This window comes from Coenobita brevimanus, chromosome 97 (assembly GCF_032717465.1).
Source record: "Coenobita brevimanus isolate Jiangsu-jjx chromosome 97, ASM3271746v2, whole genome shotgun sequence".
Taxonomy (NCBI): domain Eukaryota; kingdom Metazoa; phylum Arthropoda; class Malacostraca; order Decapoda; family Coenobitidae; genus Coenobita; species Coenobita brevimanus.
In genome coordinates, this window is record NC_137050.1 from 8,238,382 (window position 1) to 8,258,670 (window position 20,289).

The 20,289-nt window shown below is 43.2% G+C and overlaps 1 protein-coding gene across 1 annotated transcript in view; it reads left to right on the top strand.

The window, feature by feature from the left end:
- Nucleotides 1-20,289, top strand: part of mRpL14 (mitochondrial ribosomal protein L14) — an 89,146-nt gene that overhangs the window by 19,645 nt on the left and 49,212 nt on the right. The window contains exon 3 of the mRNA XM_080283470.1: nt 6,282-6,546. Within this exon, the coding sequence (XP_080139596.1) occupies nt 6,282-6,535 (254 nt within the window). The 3' untranslated portion in view covers nt 6,536-6,546. The remainder of the gene's footprint in view (nt 1-6,281; nt 6,547-20,289) is intronic.

The window sequence follows — 20,289 nt, forward strand, 5'->3', positions numbered from 1 at the left end:
CTACCCAAGGACTTGTGGAGACTTGCAAAGTTGGGTAACAAAAACTTCACTTTCACACCTCCAGCAACCCGGTTTCCCCTCTACTGTCACAGTAAACTTTATACTACAACGTACAGGTAGTTTGGAATCCGTATTTGTACAATAAGCACTGAAAATAAGGCTAAACTCAATGAAGCGTATGGCCGACATGCAGCGCAGCGGCGGTCTTCCCGTCACTTAACAAACATTTCCATTTTCACAGCTAAAAACACGTATACTACATTATTTTCAATCATATTACTTCCCAAAAGATCACCGCGGCGCGCTTTTTATTCTGCCTTACGCCCGTCACTTTATTCTCGTTCCTGTCGGCCGCTCACACTGACTCGGAAGAGCTAGAACTCGCCATAATGTCACTTTGAAAGCCTGCGGTAAACTGACGCTAAACAGGGGCAAACCGCGCAAAAAAAAGCTAGTGTGACAACTGGGGAAACAAGCGTTTCCTATTAGCATAAACTGCTTGTGAGAGGAGAGCGCAGATTTACAGTTCTGAACAGTCAGAGCGCTGCCATATATCACAGCCAGGCTGGCTGGGCTGTGGTGGGGGGGGGAGGGGGGAAAAACGCGATACTTGGCAACAACGGAGGTCAAGAGTACAAAGCTGAAGTATACTAATTGTAGCTAAAGGGTGGTGGTACTGATAGACAATACCAGCTGGAACGTCCTTGCCCGCGTTTATTCAAAATTAACTCGAATCGCAAACGCGACGATCCGCCGTTATGTCCTTTTTGGCGATAGTTGCAAACGCGACGACCCCCGCTTTAGGGGTTAAGCCCTTGTGCCCCATACCATCTCTCCACTTCCTAAACCTTTCCTCCGCCTCCCTTTCGTTCTCTGCAATCAACACCAAATCATCAGCATACAACATCTCCCACGGGAGTCCGTTTCTAAAGTCACGTGAGAGAGCTTCAGGTACAGCTCCGGACAGATGAAGCGGCTACACCCCATCCACCAGCGACTTGGTTTGGGTCTCAGTGGTTCTGGTAACAGTTGCAGGTGGAGGGAGGGGGGATGTGGGAGGGTGAGGAGGGGAGAAATGTGGGTGGAGTTATATAGGGGGTAGTGTGGGAGGGTGAAGAAGCAGCACAGTCTGGCTGGTGGGAGGGGGAGACGAATGGTTGGGTAGCGGAGACGAGAGTCTGCTGGAGGGTAAGACAGGTGAGTGTGATTAGATGAAAAGAAATTACAAAAAATGAATTATTATAATATCTGCTGCATATATTGCATTTTATCTACTAAATAAAAACACTGTCTATTATTCACCACCGTATTTGGGTATCCTACTCATTATTATTATCCTTTGGATATTAGGCAATAAATAGAGATATTGGACGGTCTTTCGGACCCGAACCAATTTTTTCATAACTTTTTTCTTCAGCTATTTCCGTATTCCTATTATCCCTCGTGCTTGAAGTCTCCCTTTTTATCGCTTTCTCCTACGCCCTACATTTTTTTTTAGGCATAAGGCAGTTTAACTTTCTCTTTAAATAACCATATTTGTCAACAAATATTCCTTTCATTAATCTGTTTAATAACCTGTTTTCTTTCAATATGCATTTGTCTAATAATGGGCGTTACACCTTAATTGGCGCCGCTATTTGACGTTTTGCATAAATTTGGTCTAAATTTACGCATATATTGCAGTCTCTCTCAAGTAGGCTGGCAACCTCACACATCCTTTCCCCTGCTTTCTCCTTCTCTCGCTACCCGTTCCCTCCTTTCCTTTTGTAGTACTGTTTATCTATTCTTTCTCATATTTTTAACCTCATTCCTTCTTACAAACTTTTAGTGCCATAGGAATTTCTCCCTTATCACCTACAGTCCTACTACATGAAAGTGGAAAAAACTGCCATCGGGAAAAGAATAACTGGAAATTTATGGCGAAGGCTACGATATTAGTTATTTAGAATGAAAGTGTTGGCAGATACGCATTCTTGACGTGATTATCACAGCCACAGCATTTCGCCTTCATAAAACAGAAGGACTATAGGTTTCATGCATTACCTCCTTACGTCCAGCATTACTGTGCATAACGTCATGTATAACACATTAAGGACCACAAGGACAGTACTGGTAGTCATCGTGATTCTCATGAATCTCTCCATAGGCTATTGAAAACAGTGCTTTATGCTCAACTTCAGAAATGTTCTCATCATGGCAATGATAGACTTCGCATAGTGTCACGTGGCACAAGTTTGTCCTCTAACTACTATTTTATTTGTTTCTACAGGTAAACAAAAAGTCATTATTTTTTTTTACTGTTTCTAAAGAATAACCAGACATGACAATTAATTCATATGCCACTGTCTCAGTTGACGGAGAGGATCTACCTGATTCGGTTAGAATCATTCATCTCAGTATATACTGACAAAACATGGAACTGGTGGTCTGCCCTGAGTAACGGTGTTTATTGCAGTCCATAGAAAATACAAGTGAACCACAGCCGTTTCTCGTTGATGTATAAATATCCATGTGTTTGTGGTGTATTAGTCATTATGGCGTTATTCTCACCCCGGTACTCCATGTCTGAGTTTCAGGAAATGGGTGAAGAGGTGGCCAGTTACGAGGATACTATCTATTTGATAAATTTGAGCTCTATGCATCCTCCATACTATGCCACGAACCGGATCCCTCATGAGAAACACCAAGGTCACCTGCTTCCTGGCATACAGTCTAGAGTATTCATCGAGCTTCAATTTACGAAGAAGAAACACTTCTGATACAGTCTGTGGTATAAATTAGTTCGCTTTACAAATATCCTTCCGTCACAGCGAGATTTACTCTATCAGGACCGATTATCATTACTATATCATACTTATCACGTAATATAGACGATAAGGATATCTCTCTACCCATTTATCAATTTATATCAGTTATATCATCTACCGAAATGTTCCGAGACGCAATAACGGCGACATGCAGATCTATAAAAATTATTGTCAATAAACGGGGTCTCGAATTATTACTGTCCATTAGAATTTACTTCAGGTAGAGAAAATTTTCCTTTCATCTCGTTCCCATGCGACAATTATCAACGTCGTCATCCCTGTTATTCCCTTAAGCGCTACGACATGGCATCATCCATATATATATATATATATATATATATATATATATATATATCTATCAGGTATTTATTTTTTTCAGGTAGCACGGAGGCAGTTTGAGCTTTGTTGTATAATTAATGATAATTTGGTTGTATATATTGTTATTTTTATCTTTGCCTATCATTGCCATGATGAGAACATTTCTGAAGTTGAGCATAAAGCACTGTTTTCAATAGCCTATGGAGAGATTCATGAGAATCACGATGACTACCAGTACTGTCCTTGTGGTCCTTAATGTGTTATACATGGCGTTATGCACAGTAATGCTGGACGTAAGGAGGTAATGCATGAAACCTATAGTCCTTCTGTTTTATGAAGGCGAAATGCTGTGGCTGTGATAATCACGTCAAGAATGCGTATCTGCCAACACTTTCATTCTAAATAACTAATATCGTAGCCTTCGCCATAAATTTCCAGTTATTCTTTTCCCGATGGCAGTTTTTTCCACTTTCATGTAGTAGGACTGTAGGTGATAAGGGAGAAATTCCTATGGCACTAAAAGTTTGTAAGAAGGAATGAGGTTAAAAATATGAGAAAGAATAGATAAACAGTACTACAAAAGGAAAGGAGGGAACGGATAGCGAGAGAAGGAGAAAGCAGGGGGGAGGATGTGTGAGGTTGCCAGCCTACTTGAGAGAGACTGCAATATATGCGTAAATTTAGACCAAATTTATTCAAAACGTCAAATAGCGGCGCCAGTTAAGGTGTAACACCCATTATTAGACAAATGCATATTGAAAGAAAACAGGTAATTAAATAGATTAATGAAAGGAATATTTGTTGACAAATATGGTTATTTAAAGAGAAAGTTAAACTGCCTTATGCCTAAAAAAAAATGTAGGGCGTAGGAGAAAGTGATAAAAAGGGAGACTTCAAGCACGAGGGATAATAGGAATACGGAAATAGCTGAAGAAAAAAATTATGAAAAAATTGGTTCGGGTCCGAAAGACCGTCCAATATCTCTATTTATTGCCTAATATCCAAAGGATAATAATAATGAGTAGGATACCCAAATACGGTGGTGAATAATAGACAGTGTTTTTATTTAGTAGATAAAATGCAATATATGCAGCAGATATTATAATAATTCATTTTTTGTAATTTCTTTTCATCTAATCACACTCACCTGTCTTATCCTCCAGCAGACTCTCGTCTCCGCTACCCAACCATTCGTCTCCCCCTCCCACCAGCCAGACTGTGCTGCTTCTTCACCCTCCCACACTACCCCCTATATAACTCCGCCCACATTTCTCCCCTCCTCACCCTCCCACATCCCCCCTCCCTCCACCTGCAACTGTTACCAGAACCACTGAGACCCAAACCAAGTCGCTGGTGGATGGGGTGTAGCCGTTTCATCTGTCCGGAGCTGTACCATGATAAACAACATGGGACTCAAAACTGACCCCTGATGCACACCAACATTCACGGAAAACTCATCACTCAAATCTCCATTCACTCTTACCTGGATGCGAGCACCCACATACATAGCCATAACCACCCTAACCAGCCACCCCTCCAAGCCAAGCTTTCTCATTGCCCACTTCACCACCTCTTTAGGGACTCTGTCAAAGGCCTTTTCCAAATTAACTAAAACAAAATACAGATCCATTCTCCTACCAGTATATTTTTCCTGAAGCTGTCAAACAATGAGTATGGCATCAGTGGTCCCCCTACCTGGCATAAACCCAAACTGCATCTCATCAATATTCACTCTTTCTCTAATCATACCTTCTAGTACTCTCTCCATTACCTTCATTATCTGATCTAAAAGCTTTATACCTCTATAATTTCCTCTTTCCAGGGCATCACCCTTCCCTTTATACACATTTACAGTTACACTGTTCAGCCAATCATCTGGGACACCACACTCATAAATAATCATATTTATCAGGTCAGTGACTAACCTCACCCCTATATCTCCTGACGCCTTCAACATTATGAGAGCAACTCAGACACACCTGCTGCCTTCCCCACGTTCATCCTGCCTTTTGCCTCACTCGCAGTAGCAGCATCAATCAAAGGCCAAGGGCCAAACACTGGATCTGCTGGCTCCAAACCTTCCCTGTCCCAGTCAGACACCTTATTCAACAACCGGCTATAATGCTCTCTCCATGCATCTTTAATATCCTCACTGTTCACCACTACCCTTCCATCATCATTCTTCACACACTGCTCACCTACTGTATAATATCCCAATTATCCCTCTTCATCTGATTTGCCACCTTAAATATCATATTTTTCCTTTCCCCATGATTTAGGTTATCAAGTAAAAGTCTCTGTGACTTAGACTTCGCCCTGTATACCTCTCTTCTAGCCCTACGCTTGGCAGCCAAGTATCCCTCCTTGCTACCACCCTTCTTCCATTCCCGGAAAAGCCTTCTTTTCTCCTTAACTGCAGCTTCTACACCCTCATCCCACCACCAAGTTACTTTATGTCTTGGTGGTCCTCTTGTCCAACCGCATGTTACATCAGTAACTCTCAAGAAATTGTTCCTGAGGGCTCTGTATTGTTCATTAACGCCTCTGTCTACAGCTCCCTAATCAGCCACCATTCTCCTTATTGCTATAGAAGGCAGCCCCTACTACTTGGTTTTTCAGCTTCCATATTTTCCTCCTAGGCACACAAGTCCTCATTTTGATCGCTCGTTCTTTAAGCACCATATCACAAATCAATAGTTTGTGCTGCTGCACACACTCCTCACTTCCTATAACTTTAACATCCCTCACTAACCTCCTATCAGCCCTCCTTACCAGAAAATAATCTATCTGACTGCTATTTTCCCCAGACTCATACATAATTAACCTACTCTCTCCTTTCCTAAAATATGTGTTGCACACAATCATGTCCATTGCCTCCCCAAACTCGAGTATCCTTTCCCCTTCCGCATTCCATATACCATATGCACATCCCCCATGTACTCCTTCATAACCCTGTGCTGCTTCACCAACATGACCATTTAAGCCCCCTCCCAAAACCACTATCTCATCATCCTGCATACCACCTACTACATGTATTAAATCATCCCAAAATCTATCTTTCTCAGATTCATCCAATCCTGCCTACATCCATAACGTAAATACAGTATTACTGTTACAGCGCCTCTACTGTGATGCTGTGTGTGTGCTTTGTTTCAGGAGACAAAGTGCTTGTAGCCATCAAAGGGCAGAAGAGACAAGCCATCTTGACAGGGTGCCATCAGGATCAGAAGCCACTGGTACCCAAATTTGACACCAACAACATTGTCCTCATTGATGATAATGGATCCCCTCTGGGCACCAGGATACATGTCCCTATCCCTACTATGCTGCGTCGCAAACTGACAGATATGTCCAGACCAAAAGGAGCCGACTATACAAAAATATTAGCAATTGCCACAAGATTTGTATAAAGCTGTAGAAGGTATTAGTTTTATTATTGTTGTATCAAGTACATTAGAGCAGTTACAGTTTCAGTATGTCATGTATAATTTTAACACAATGAATCTGTGTCTGTAATAGTTGACTATATTGATTTCCTTCACGTAATTGAGTTTTGTTTTGAGATTTATGTTGTTGATTGGTAACAAAAGTAACAGTGGAAGCAGAGAAGAAGAATCTTAGTTTTGTTAGCTTTATGTTTGTAGTGCATAAGCTGATGGATTGCTGCATTAGAGATGTAACAAAATGTGAAATGGCCAGGAAGATGCAGAAGGGGGAACTCTGTAATGAGTCATATTATTTTCCTCTTTCATTATTTGTCATTCTTGTCTGTCATTGTACCAAGATTCTTCATTCACCTGATCACTGTTCCGATTTGCCTTATCTCTCCACATTCCTCACTTTCTTATATATGAGTGCCAAGTGGATGAAATGGTAGTAGTAGTAGTAGTTGTTCCCTAGGCAGTCTGGCCAAACAGCCGCGAGTCCTTTAGGAAGGCCATGGCCGAGACCGGGCTTTCCCACAGAGCTCTCAAAGAATGTATGTTGTGTTGTTGGCGTAGGTGATTGTGTGTAATGCAGTCGTCCATAATGTGCTTAATAGTATGGGGTGCTGTGTTGCATCCTGGACAGGCATCAGCGACAGAGTCATCCAGCCTCTTCTGGTAGCTTAAAGAGGGCTGGATGGTGCCCACATCTCAGCCTGGCCAGGTTGACCCTGTCCTCACGAGGGAGATAGGATTCAGAAGGATGGATGTGCTGAGGCCGTGTTTGCAGCTGTGTGTTGTCATTAAGTGAATGAATGGAGCGGCGAGTGATTTGAGTGTGGATATGCTTCTGGCAGCTGGTCTAAGGTGGGCGAGGGGGGAGAGATGACAGTATTTGTGAATGATATCGTGTGCTGGGTGTTGTTTTAATGTTCCTTGGTGTGGGTGGATGTGTTGCCATGTAATGTAGTGGATGTTGTGGGTTTGTGGAAGCTGCAGCAAGAATCTGGGTGCCTCTCATGTCTAGGTGATCCTTGACTTTGAGGACTTTGATTTCTTCATGTAGGTGGTCTGTGGGTGTAGTAGCTGTGCAGCCTGTGATTATTTTTAGGGCCTTGTTCTGTATGGTCTGTAGAGTGTTGTAGTGTGTTTTGGTGAGGTTAAGAGCCCAGGCAGGGCTTGCATAATTCATCACTGAACGTATGTATTGTTTGTATAGTGTGGTGGTGGTTTCTTTGTTGTGTCTGAATGTTGTATGGGCAAGTGACCTTAAGGCATTGAGTCTTGGTGTTATTTTATTTTTAATGTTTGTGATGTGTTGTTTAAATGACATTGATGTATTGTATGTTACACCAAGGATTTTGTGTGTGTGTGTGTGTGTTAGGGGAGTGTTGTTTATGGTGAGGTGTGGGATGTGACTGTTTTCTGCTGTCCAGTTTGTGAGAAGGGTAACTGTAGATTAGGCTGGGGCTATTTTGCGTCTGTTTGTGGTGAATCATTCGAGTAGTGTGTTGAGGTAAGGTTGGATGATGTGTGCAGCTGTGTTTGCATTTTGGTGTGTACATGTAAGTGTTATATCATCTGCATAGGAATCTAAGTGTATCTGTGGTGTGTGGGGTGTGGGTATGTCGTGCATGTATAGGTTAAAGAGTGTAGGGGACAGAACAGATCCTTGGGGGATGCCGTTTGTGAAGTTTCTGACGTTAGAAGACTGACCGGCAAATGTTAATTGTGCACATCCACCTGCTAAGTAGTTTGTCAAACATCTTTTTGTGTTATTGTGCATGTTTGTGAGGTTGTGGCTGGGGAGAGCATCAAAAGCTTTGCTGATGTCTAGTGTGATTAGGAGTGTTCTGTTTGGTGGCCTAGCGGAATTTATGCCATCAAAAACTCTCTGTGTAAAGTCTGTAAGAAGGGTGTTTGTGGAGTGTAGTGCCCTAAAGCCATGTTGTGATTCAGCGAGGGGAATGTGGGGCATGTACAGTACCCTCGCGTCCAACATGTGTTAGTCCAGCACGATTCACGTCCAGCACGGAGAGCAAATAATTAGTATTACAGTATTTAATACGATTTAATTACTGCAACACGAATGTGTTAGCATAACACGCACAGAGCTCCAAGAAGTGGGCGAAATCCCCAGAGTTCACCTCTAGCACGATCACCCACAGTCCAACACGGTCATACTGGACATTCCCATGATGATGATAGCCAATGAAAACTTCTGATCAAGTAGTCTTCCCCGCCCGCTATCGTGACGTGATCATGATGCCGCCCAATTAAAAACGCTTCTGCTGTCACGTGATGTTTAAATTTCTCCCGCCACAGCGCCACTCAGTTGCATAATTCACATTGGAAGGTGCTTTTTTCTTGCTGCATTTTCTGCCCTTGTTACTGCATTTTACCCTGCTCACGATGCTTAGGAAGCCTTCTGAGAACCCCAAGAAGCGTCGGCACCTCCCTCAGGCTACCAAGCTAGAAAGCATTGAGAGGAAGAAGGAAGGGGAGAGGAAAGTTGACATTGCCAAGGCCTACGACATGAATGAAGCCAACGTGAGGACCATAATAAAAAACCAAGACAAGATCCTGGCAGCCGAAGGCTATCACACGGCACTTCATACCAGGTTTGCCGAGGATATGATGGTAAATCGGAACGGTAACGTGGTAAAATTGCCGACGATACCACGGGCATTTAGAATTCATCTGGATGGATTCCTGCCGAGGATCCGACGGGCAAAACAGTGTGACCAAAACCCAGGCGACTCGACAGAGAATGTATCGTACTACAGCACTGAACATTTAGCCTGACACTGAATACATATTAATATTTTAGAATAAATATCAGTTGTTTTGAAACCCTTCTCATTGGCGTGCGTACCAGTTTATAAACAAAGTTGCTACTCCTTATTCTCTACCGAGTCAGCGACAGTGATCACTTTCCACAGTCACGAGACGGGGCTCTGGCAACAGTGTGAGAAGCATGCCCTTTGCCGAGGATACGAGGAACATGTGTGATAATGTCCAAGTTTTGTTCCACTTAAATCTTCCTTGGCCGTTCCTGATACGAGGTACCATGTGATACCTTACAGAGTGCTAGGACAGGCAGAAGCAGGACCTTCCATGGCTGTGGACGAAGATAGTGATTCTGAGTGTGATTTCGAAGAATTTATGAGGGAGGTTGAGGAGGAGCAGCAGCCATTACCCGCTAGTGATGCCAGCTGAAATCCTCCGGGGACCCAGTACGACTACCTACAGCCTTGGATACCACCTTCCATTCCCAGCAAGCCCACCAACACTATCCTAAAAGGTTAGTTATCATTCATAGCATAGTACCATTTATTATGATTACAATAGTACCAATATATGTATAGGTATATGGTAGGTATTTAGGGTGACTTTTCCTAGGGTTGCTGACATAATTCATTTTTCCCCATAAGTTCTATTGTTTGTCCAACACGTTTTTGGTCCAACACGTGACCCATGCATGACAATATTACCGTGTTGGACGCGAGGGTACTGTATAGTTGTAGGACCAGTCGTTCAGTGACTTTAGAGGGGGTGCAGAGGTGTGTGATGGGGCGGTGTGAGGAGGGTAACGTGGGGTCTTTGTTGGGTTTAGGGATAATGATGATAATGCCATGCTTCCAGATGTTGGGTATTATGTTGTGTGAGTAACTGTAGTTTGATATGTTGGTGAGTGCTTGTATGCCTTGTGGTCCAAAGTGTTTAAGGTGAATGTTGCTTATGTTGTCAGGTCCACAGGCAGATGAGTGCATAAGGTTGTTAATGATATGCTTCGTCTGGTTGTAAGTGAAAGGTGCGTAGTCTGGGTCTGTGGGGAACTGTCTCTTACATTGGATGATACATCGGTCTTCGGAATGGGGGTTTAGATGGCTGACTTGTGAAAATTGATTGACAAGAGTGTTTGCTTGTTTGTTTGAGGGTATGGTGTCTGTTGTTGTGATGGCAGCATGTGATTGTGTGGTGTTGCTGTTGGAAATTGTGATGCTGTTTAGTGTTTTGTAGAGTTTGCTGATGTTTGTTTTGTGGTCAAGTGTTTAGAGGTAATTTTTCCAGTTTAGTGTTTGCTGTTCTGATATTTTATTGTTTATTTGAATGTTGAGTTCTTGTATTTGTTGTACGGTGTCTTGTGTATAGGGTGTTGGGGAGTGTCGCAGTGTGTCCCGTTGTCTGATGAAGCCTTGAATTTCTGGTGTGAAGTTGGGGTTGTGTCTCTTTCTGTTGCCTCTAGGGATGTGTCTTTTGTCTGTGTTTTGTATAATTGTATTGAAAGTGTGCACAGCAGTGTTGATATCTGTGATGGGTGTACTGTTTAGTGTTTCGAAATGTTGTTCTGTTTCATTTACAATGGCCTCCCAGTTGGCTCTCTTATAATTAGTGTATGTGTGTTTGTGGCCAGCTGGGGTGATTCTGGTTTTGGTAGTGATGATGATTGGGAGGTGATCAGAACCTAGGGTTTTGACCAGTCTCCAGGATATTGTGGGGGCGAGGTTTGGGGAGCAGAAGGTGATGTCTGGGGACGATGGGAGGAAGAGGGCTTGGTGTGGGATATGGGTATATTAGTCTAGATTGTTCTAAAGATGATCTGTCTGGGATTGTAGTACCAGCCCTCTGTCTCTGTCAGGGTTGTTGACATGCCAGGCCGACGACTTGGCATTGAAATCACCACCCAGGATGATGATGGGTATGTTAGTGATGTGGTGTATCTGTGGAGAGTAATTGTGTGGTACAGTACTGTGGGAGACGATTGGGGGGGAATGTATGTGTTAGCGATTGTTATGTGTGATTTGTTACCAGTGCGTATTTTAATTGTATTTCTGTTGTGGTGTCATGTGGGGGGAGAAGTGACTTTGTGTATGCACTGGTATCTGCAAAGTTGATGGATTTGTGTACCAGGGTGGTGAGTCCACCGGCACCGTCATCGGCCCTTTCTTGTTGAATGGTGGTGAAGTTATGAAATGTCGGTGTTTTCTGTGCTCTGTGTAGATTTGTTTCTTGTAAGATGGCAATGTGTATGTTCTGTTGTTTGATGAATTGTATGAGTTCTTGTTTTTTGGTGTTTATGCCATCTGTGTTTAACTGAAGGATGTTTATGTTGTGTGTGCAATGTGTGTTGGCTGTTGCAGCACTGGGGGGAGGTGGAGGGGAAGGGGTAGGAGGAGGTTGTGATGGAGGTTAGGGTTGAGGTGGATTAGGATGGGTTGGAATGAGAGGAGTTGGGGGACTGGATGGTGTGTGAAAGATCGGTGGGTTTGCCTGTGGAGGTGTGAAGTAATCTAAGGACATTTCTTTGCACCAAACAATTGTCAGTTCAGTCTTGAGGTTGTCTAGATTGGGTGTCTTCTTCTCTGCCATGATTTTCTTCATCTCTGGCCAGCAGTTTTCAATCGGATTTAGATCCAGACTGTTGCTAGGCCAGTCGAGGACCTCAATCCGATTATCCTGAAGCCATTTTGTCACCTTTCTTGACTTGTGACATGAAGCTGAATCATGCATGAAAAAGTTGCACCCATGAATAGGAAAAAAGTTTAACAAATGATCTTTCAGAACTTGAATATACCGGTCACCATTCATCATCAAGTTCTTAGGAAGAAAGTAGAGGCCTTCCCTTCCCATTTCACCTGAGAAACACCCCCATACCATTACTGATTGTGGGTGCTTAACAGTCAGCACCATGTAAGCAGGGTCATATCGACTATGGGAGACAGGGCAACGAACATTGGCAGAACGCACCTGGAACACTAGAAATGTGTTTTCATTGGAAAACATAACTTTTCTCCACTCATCCGATGTCCAGTGTGCATATTTCTTGGCAAATTGAATGCTCTGCTTCTTCATGCAGTCAGTGAGAAGCAGTTTCTTGGCTGTGGTGTGGCTTGGCAAACCCAGTTCCTTCTGCAAGCGATGTTGGATAGTTCGAATTGAGACATATTGTAACAGCTGGGGATGAATTCTCTTCAATTCTGCTGCTGCTAGTTGAGGATTCTTGATTACTTCCCTCTTCAGAAGCGTATCTGTACCTTTGGAAGTCGTCCTCTTCTTTCCACCGCCATGCTTGTGCTCTGGTACGACATCAGGTGGCAGGCCGCGCGCTGCAGCAAGAATCTTCATGACGGTCGACTTTGCGCATCCAGTTCGTTCACAGATCATGTTGATACGGACATTATCCTGCCTCCATGCAATGATATGGACCCTCTCATTCCCTTGAGTAGTACTTTCCAGGCATGACAACTTTACTCTAGGAAAATAACAGGGCAAACAGTAATGTATATGAAAAAAGAGGAAGGTGCAAGATCAGAGTGACGCGAACATACACTCCCACTCTTGCTTCTGGGCAAGCATTGACGTGCTGAGTATTTCACTGCCTCCTGCCAACACCAGAGGAGTTGCCAGTTACTTCTTGCCCAAAAAATTCACTTGGTAGAGATGGAAACACAAAGCAAAGACAGACAACTCTCCCATAGCAATTCTGTGTGTAGGTCCTAAGTCAATTTTCAGTGGGTGTAAATAATAGTATACGTACATGCACACACGTGTACACACACCCTCGATGAGCTGGTCTAAACCAGTTTGCGGCCCCCTCTTCTCTCTCTCTGGTAAAAATATGAAGTAATATGCACCCAAATTGCAGTGAAATCATACTGTGGTGGCTGAAAGTGTAATTTTATATTATACTGTGAATTACTGTGATAAAATACAAGTGATTTAGTGATATTTTTGCTATAATCAAAGAAGTCATATGCTAAGCGCATTAGCTGGCAAACATTTTTGCGTCTATGCTTTGAAATGACTCATGACATTATATCAATAAGTTTTATAATAGTAAGTGGTAATAAAAGTAATTCATGAAGTTTATAAAGTTTGTAATGAAAAATAGGGGCGTGGAAGAAGTTGAGAGGCGGAAGAGAGAGTTATATGTAGAAAGAAAGAGAGAGGTGAAAAGATTAGTAAGAGAGAGTAAGAAGAGAGTGGATGTGGAATTTGGAAGGAATTTGAGTGTAAAGTGGAGGGACTGTAAGAAAATGTTCTGGAAAGAGGTGAAAAGAGTAAGACAGGGTGGAAGTGAAGTTAGCTGGAGAGTGAAAGATAAAAATGGTAGATTACTAGTGGAGAAGGGAGAAAAAGTGAGCAGATGGAGAGAACACTTTAAGGAATTGTTGAACGTGGAGGATGGAAGTAATGCGAGTATAAGTGGCTGGGGAATGGCTGGGAGAAGGAGGGAGGTGAGAAGACAGGAAGAAATCAGTAGGATAGAAGTTGTGGAAGCAATGAAGAAAGTTAAATCAGGGAAAGCCCCAGGAATTGATGGAGTGTGTGGTGAAATGCTGAAGCATGGGGGAGAGATAGTAGTAGAATGGATGTGGAAGATGTGCAGATTGGTCTGGGAGGAAGGTAGAGTCCCGGAGGATTGGAAGTCAGGTATAATTATTCCCTTGTACAAAGGAAAAGGGGAAAAAGAAGTGTGTGGTAATCATAGGGGCATTTGTCTTCTTAGTATAATAGGAAAAGTGTATGGTAGGATACTTATTGACAGAGTTAGAGAAAGAACAGAGAAATTAGTTGGAGAAGAACAGGGAGGCTTTAGGAAGGGAAGAGGTTGTGTAGATCAGATATTCATTCTCAGATCTTCAGTGGAAAAGTTTCTAGAGAAGGGAAAGAAGTTGTATGCGGCTTTCATGGATTTGGAGAAAGCATATGACAGGGTGGATAGACAAGGATTGTGGAAAGTGTTAAGAACATATGGAGTAGATGGGAAGTTGTTGAATGCTGTGAAGAGTATGTACGATGGTGCGAAGGCTGCAGTGCGTGTGGATGGTGAACTAAGTGAATTTTTCTCTTTGAAAGTTGGGTTGAAACAGGGATGTGTCATGTCTCCATGGTTGTTCAATCTGTACATGGATGGGGTAATAAAAGAGGTACAAGGTAGGGTAGTGGATGTTGGAGTGGCCCTGGTGAGAGAGGATAGTGTTTGGAAACTCCCTGTACTGTACTGTTGTTTGCAGATGATACTGTGTTGTTGAGTGAAGACGAAGGGGAGCTGCAAGGCTTGGTGGATGAGTTTGAGAGAGTGTGTAAGAAACGGAATCTAAAGGTGAATGTAGGGAAGAGTAAAGTGATGGTCTTTGAGAGAGGTGAAGTCAGTGAATGTACAGTGAGGTTGGATGGTGAGGAATTGGAAAATGTGAGTACGTTTAAGTACTTGGGTAGTGTGATGAGTAAGGATGGAGGTTTGGAGGGTGAAGTGCTTGAAAGGGTACAGCAGGGAAGAAAGGTTGCTGGTTCTTTGAAAGCAGTGATAAGAAACAGGGAAGTGAGCATGGAAGTGAAAAAGTTACTACATGACAGTATTGTGATACCAACTCTAACGTACGGAAGTGAAGCTTGGACGTTGTTGGAAGGACACAAGTCAAGAGTGAGAGCCATGGAAATGAGTTATTTAAGAGGAGCCTGTGGAGTCACATGGAGAGAAGGGCTGACGATTAAGGATATAAAGGAGCGTTGTGGTGTTGATGTGGATGTGATAGGAAGCGTTATGAGGAACACACTGAGGTGGTTTGGCCATGTGGAGAGGATGGAGGGTGAAAGACTGACGAAGAGAGTGTATGTGAGTGAGGTGGAGGGGGAAAGAGGGAGGGGGAGGCCGAGGATGAGATGGAGAGATGGGGTGGAGAGGTATATGAGAGAGGGGGGTGTGAGTTGGGAGCAGGGGAGTGAAATGGCGGGGGACAGGACGACTTGGAGGCGATTTGTTTGTGGCCACCCCAAACGGGATTGAGGCCTCTGGCAATAGATAGATAGATAGATAGTAATGATTTTCCTCTTATCGCTAGTTTCACTAAAGTCTAGCATAAACACTGGGGAATATCGTAATAAAACCATATAAGATTGGCTAGAAGTTTTTTTTTTATTATTATTACTATTGTGCCGTAATTATTGTGATGAGGTAACGTGGCAGTAATCTAGTTTGTACAGAAAAAATCTTGTGGTCTGGTGGAAATTTCCACCTCACTGGGCTATTTCCTGCCTCCGACAGTCAAAACACACCTTGTATTCCCTCAAATTGTTTTCCAGGCTTGGAGTGCATACGGACATGGACATGTAGTTTGTTGCAAACGATAGCAGAAAGATTGAAGTTTGTCTGACAAAAATATTAGCTCTTAAGATTAAGGATAAGTGGTATAAAACACAAATTGGAAACACACAATTTTCTCCTATTTCTCCACTCTGAGCACATTCAGTAGGTTGTCGTCATGGTCGCTGCAGCCAAAGGGTTAAGGCATCTACAGCAGCCAAAATTCAGCTGATCTGCATTATGGAGAGCTCTCCTGGTGTTTCTGGTGTTGCTGGCATCGGTGTAACCTCCTTGTCTCACCTTCTGTAATGGATCGTCGATAGATGCTGCAGTAGTCACATCTGCTGTGGTGGCTTCACCAGCATTGTTAATTTCAGACGTTATAGATATTAAGAGACAGATCGCACTATCAGGGAATTGCATTATTTGATCTCTCTCTCTCTCTCTCTTTTTTTTTTTTTTTTTTTTTTTAAATGCGAGGAAGAAGGAACCAAAGGCCATGAGCCCGCAGTAACAGTTCCCTCCAAGAGAAAAACAAAATACAATATAGAGCCAAATTCAAGATCCGATCATTTTGAGATGCCTGGACACACTGCGTTTGAAAGACTGGATCATAGGCAGCAGGAAATACAGACAGAGGGAGACAGTTCCAGAGCTGACCTGTTGCATAAATGAAAGACTGGGAGTAACGGTTAACTCTTGCATTAGAGAGTTGGACAGAAAAAGGATGAGAGTTTGCAGCCAGACGGGTGCTACGCGCCCGTCGTAGAGGTGGAGGAATGCAAGCAGATAGTTCAGAGGAGCAGTGACCATTAAAGTAGCGATAGAAAAGAGATAAAGATGCAACAGTGCGGCGAAGAGACAGAGGTTGAAGGGAGTCAGTAAGAGGAGGAGAGTTAATGAGACGAAAAGCCTTTGACTCCACCCTATTGAGAAGAGCTGTATGTGGGGAGCCTCCCCACACATGAGAGTTGTACTCCACACAGGGGCGGATAAAACCCCTGCATAGAGTCAACAATTGTGCAGGGGTAAAGAAAGAACGGAGTCGGCTTAGCACACCCAATCTCTTGGAAGCAGATTTTACAAGAGATGTAATATGATCTTTCCAAGATAAGTCCCGAGTAAATGAAACCCCAAGCATGTTCAAGGATGATGCAGGATTAAGCTGAATATTATTAAACATTAGTGGGTATACCTGTGGAAGATTTTGTCGGGTTGATAGGAGTAAGAACTGAGTCTTAGATGCATTAAAGACAACCATATTATTTTTACCCCAGTCAGAGATACGACCCAAGTCAGACATTAGGTGTGCCATAGCCTCATCCCTTGTTTGTTGAAGTAACTGTTGGGATGGGCGTTGCGGGAACCGAATGGAAAGGTGAAGGGTGGAGTCATCAGCGTATGAGTGGATAGGGTTAGATGTACAGCTTAGAAGATCATTGATGAATAAAAGGAAGAGAGTTGGTGATAGGACAGAGCCCTGAGGAACACCACTGTTGATAGATCTAGGAGAAGAACGATGGCCGTCTACAACAGCGGCTATAGAACGACCAGAAAGGAAGCTAGCGATGAAGGCACAGATAGAAGGATAGAAACCGTAGGAGGGCAGTTTGGAAATTAAAGATTTATGCCAGACTCGATCAAAAGCCTTTGAGATGTCAAGTGCAATGGCAAAGCTTTTGCCAAAGTCCCGAAAGGAGGATGACCAGGAGTCTGAAAGGTAGGTGAGAAGATCGCCAGTGGAGCGTCCCTAACGGAACCCATACTGACGATCGGAAAGAAAGTTGTGATAGGAAAGATGCCTTAAAATTTTTCTATTAAGAATTGACTCGAAAACTTTTGAGATACAGGACGTTAAAGCAATTGGACGATAGTTGGAGGGTTGGGAGTGGTCACCCTTCTTTGGGACTGGCTGAATGAGAGCAAACTTCCAGCAAGAAGGAAAGGTACAAGTTGACAGACAAAGACGAAAGAGTTTGCCTAGGCAGGGTGTAAGCACAGAAGCACAGTTCTTGAGAACAACAGGAGGGACCCCATCAGGCCCATATGCCTTGTTAGTACTGAGGCCAGTGATGGCAGAAAATACATCAACTGAAGAAATTTTAATGTCAGCCATGAGGAAGTCAGAGAGGGGAAGTGATGGAGGAACAGCACCGGAATCGTCTAAGGTAGAATTGGAGGAGAAAGTCTGTGCGAAGAGATCTGCTTTATCAGTAGAAGAAATAGCTACAGAACCATCAGAGTAGAAAAGAGGAGGGAAGGATGATGAGGTAAAGTTGTTAGAAAGATTTTTGGCAAGATGCCAGAAGGAGCGGGAAGAATTCGAGTTGGAGAGTTGAGAGCATTTAGTATGGATGAAATTATTTTTAGTAGAGCGAAGAACAGACTTAGCACGATTCCGGGCATAAACGTAAAGATGATGTGATTCAGGGGTGGGTTGGCTCCGGTACCTTTTGTATGCCCTCTCCTTGTTGCGGACAGCGTTAGAACAAGCGTGATTAAACCAAGGCTTTCTTGCGTTAGTCAGAGGATATGAGAAAGGAATGTATGCTTCCATGCCCGAGAGAATAACCTCCATAATGCACAAGGCACACTCAGATGGCTCACGGCCATGGAAGCAATAATCATTCCAGGGAAAATCAAAGAAGTACTGCCTGAGGGCCTCCCAGTCTGCGGCTCCAAAATGCCACAGACGACGTTTCCCTGGAGGGTCCACAGGCCGTACCGGAGTGATAGGACAGGTTAAGGTAATAAGGTTGTGATCGGAGGAGCCCAACGGAGAGAAAAGATTAACAGAGTAAGCAGAAGGATTAGTTGTGAGGAAGAGGTCAAGTATGTTGGAGCTCTCTCCAAGGCGGTCAGGGATACGGGTAGGGTGCTGTACAAGCTGCTCTAGATCATTAAGGATAGAAAAGATGTAGGCTTGTTCACCAGGTGGATCCGTGAAAGGAGAGGAGAGCCAAAGGTGGTGGTGAACATTGAAATCTCCAAGAATGGAGATTTCAGAGAAAGGAGAAATGGATAGAATGTGTTCCATCGTAGAAGTAAGATAGTCGAAGAACTTTTGATAGTCAGTAGAATTAGGGGATAAGTAAACAGCACAGATATATTTAGTCAGAGAATGACAGGAAAGCCGAAGCCAGAGTGTGGAGATTTCAGAAGAATCAAGTTCAGGAACACGAGAGCAAGATAAGTCGTTGCGTATATATACACAACAGCCACCTTTGGCTTTGAAATGAGTATAGAGAAAGTAGGAGGATACAGAAAAGGGTTTGCTGTCAGTTGCCTCAGACAGCTGAGTCTCCGTTAGAAAAAGAAGGTGAGGTTTAGAGGAGGAGAGGTGGTGCTCAACAGAGCGAAAGTTAGAGGAAAGGCCGCGAATGTTGCAGAAATGAAGAAGAAGAGAGTCAGACAGTGGTTCCAGGCACCTTGAGTCGTCACCGGGAGAGGGGCAGATGGAGGGGGCATTTATGGTCCCCCCCCCCTGGGGACTCCGAGGCTTGATAAAACGACGCCATTTTGGTAAATTTTGAATAGGAAGTGTAGTGTGTACTGTGCATGTAGTTTGGTGAAGATAGTTAGAGAAATTTGTACTGGAGAGCATGCTGGCCTACTCTCTGTGTAACTGAGACACTGAAAAAGTTCAGCAAAGGGGGATGGTCAGGAACTAGTCCTGAGGGCTGATGAAACGGGAGCTCCAGCACTCCCTGTCATCAGCTTTCCATCCACCTCGGGAGTACTGCCCTGTGCTAATTGGGACCTAGGTGTATATATATATATATATATATATATATATATATATATATATATATACACTAATCCCTTAATCATCTGATGTAATAGAGCCAAAGGCATGTCCGGGTAGTGGCTATGTCCGGATAATGAACCACATCCCCCCTATGATACCCAGACCCTACATATGCCCAACATCCAACCAATACATGTTCTATTTGTACAGTACCTCAGCTTACTTTGGCAGTGTTTTCCGGTCATTCAGATATGTTCAGATATAAAAACGCACATAGGAATATCCAAATAGTGCTAAACACCAAGAAAACCAAGCAAAAAAAATAAATAAATAAATCTATCTATCTATCTATCTATTGCCAGACACCATAATCCTGTAAGGGGTGGCCATTTGACTTTGAGTTATTTGTTTTATGGGGAGGGGCACTAACCCTCCACCAACCCACTTGTTGACACGTAGGGAACACGTATGGTTTGGTTATATGGTTACCACCCAGCATTGGAAATGGTTTCTTGGCTTACAGGAAACCATTAGGCTTGTCACTCAGTGAAAAGCCACCTGTAAAGAAAAGAAAAGCAATAAGAAGTGACAGGAAAGTTGGGAAAAATAGGAAGAGAGGAGGGCAGGCGCAGAAAAAGGATGATAAAGGCTAAGGAAGAAGTAGGCAGCATTAACATCAAGTGAGTGGATGATGTTCGCCACCACCTACCATTATAAATGATAATAATTGAAAACCAAAAAACACCCTACCTTTACACTACTGTATGTACAGTACCCCTCCTAATATTGGCACTGTTTTCAGATCAGTCTGCCATATTTAGACATCAAAACACACATAGGAATATCCAAAGTAATGCTAAACACCAAGAAAACCATGGAAAAAAATATATATATATATAT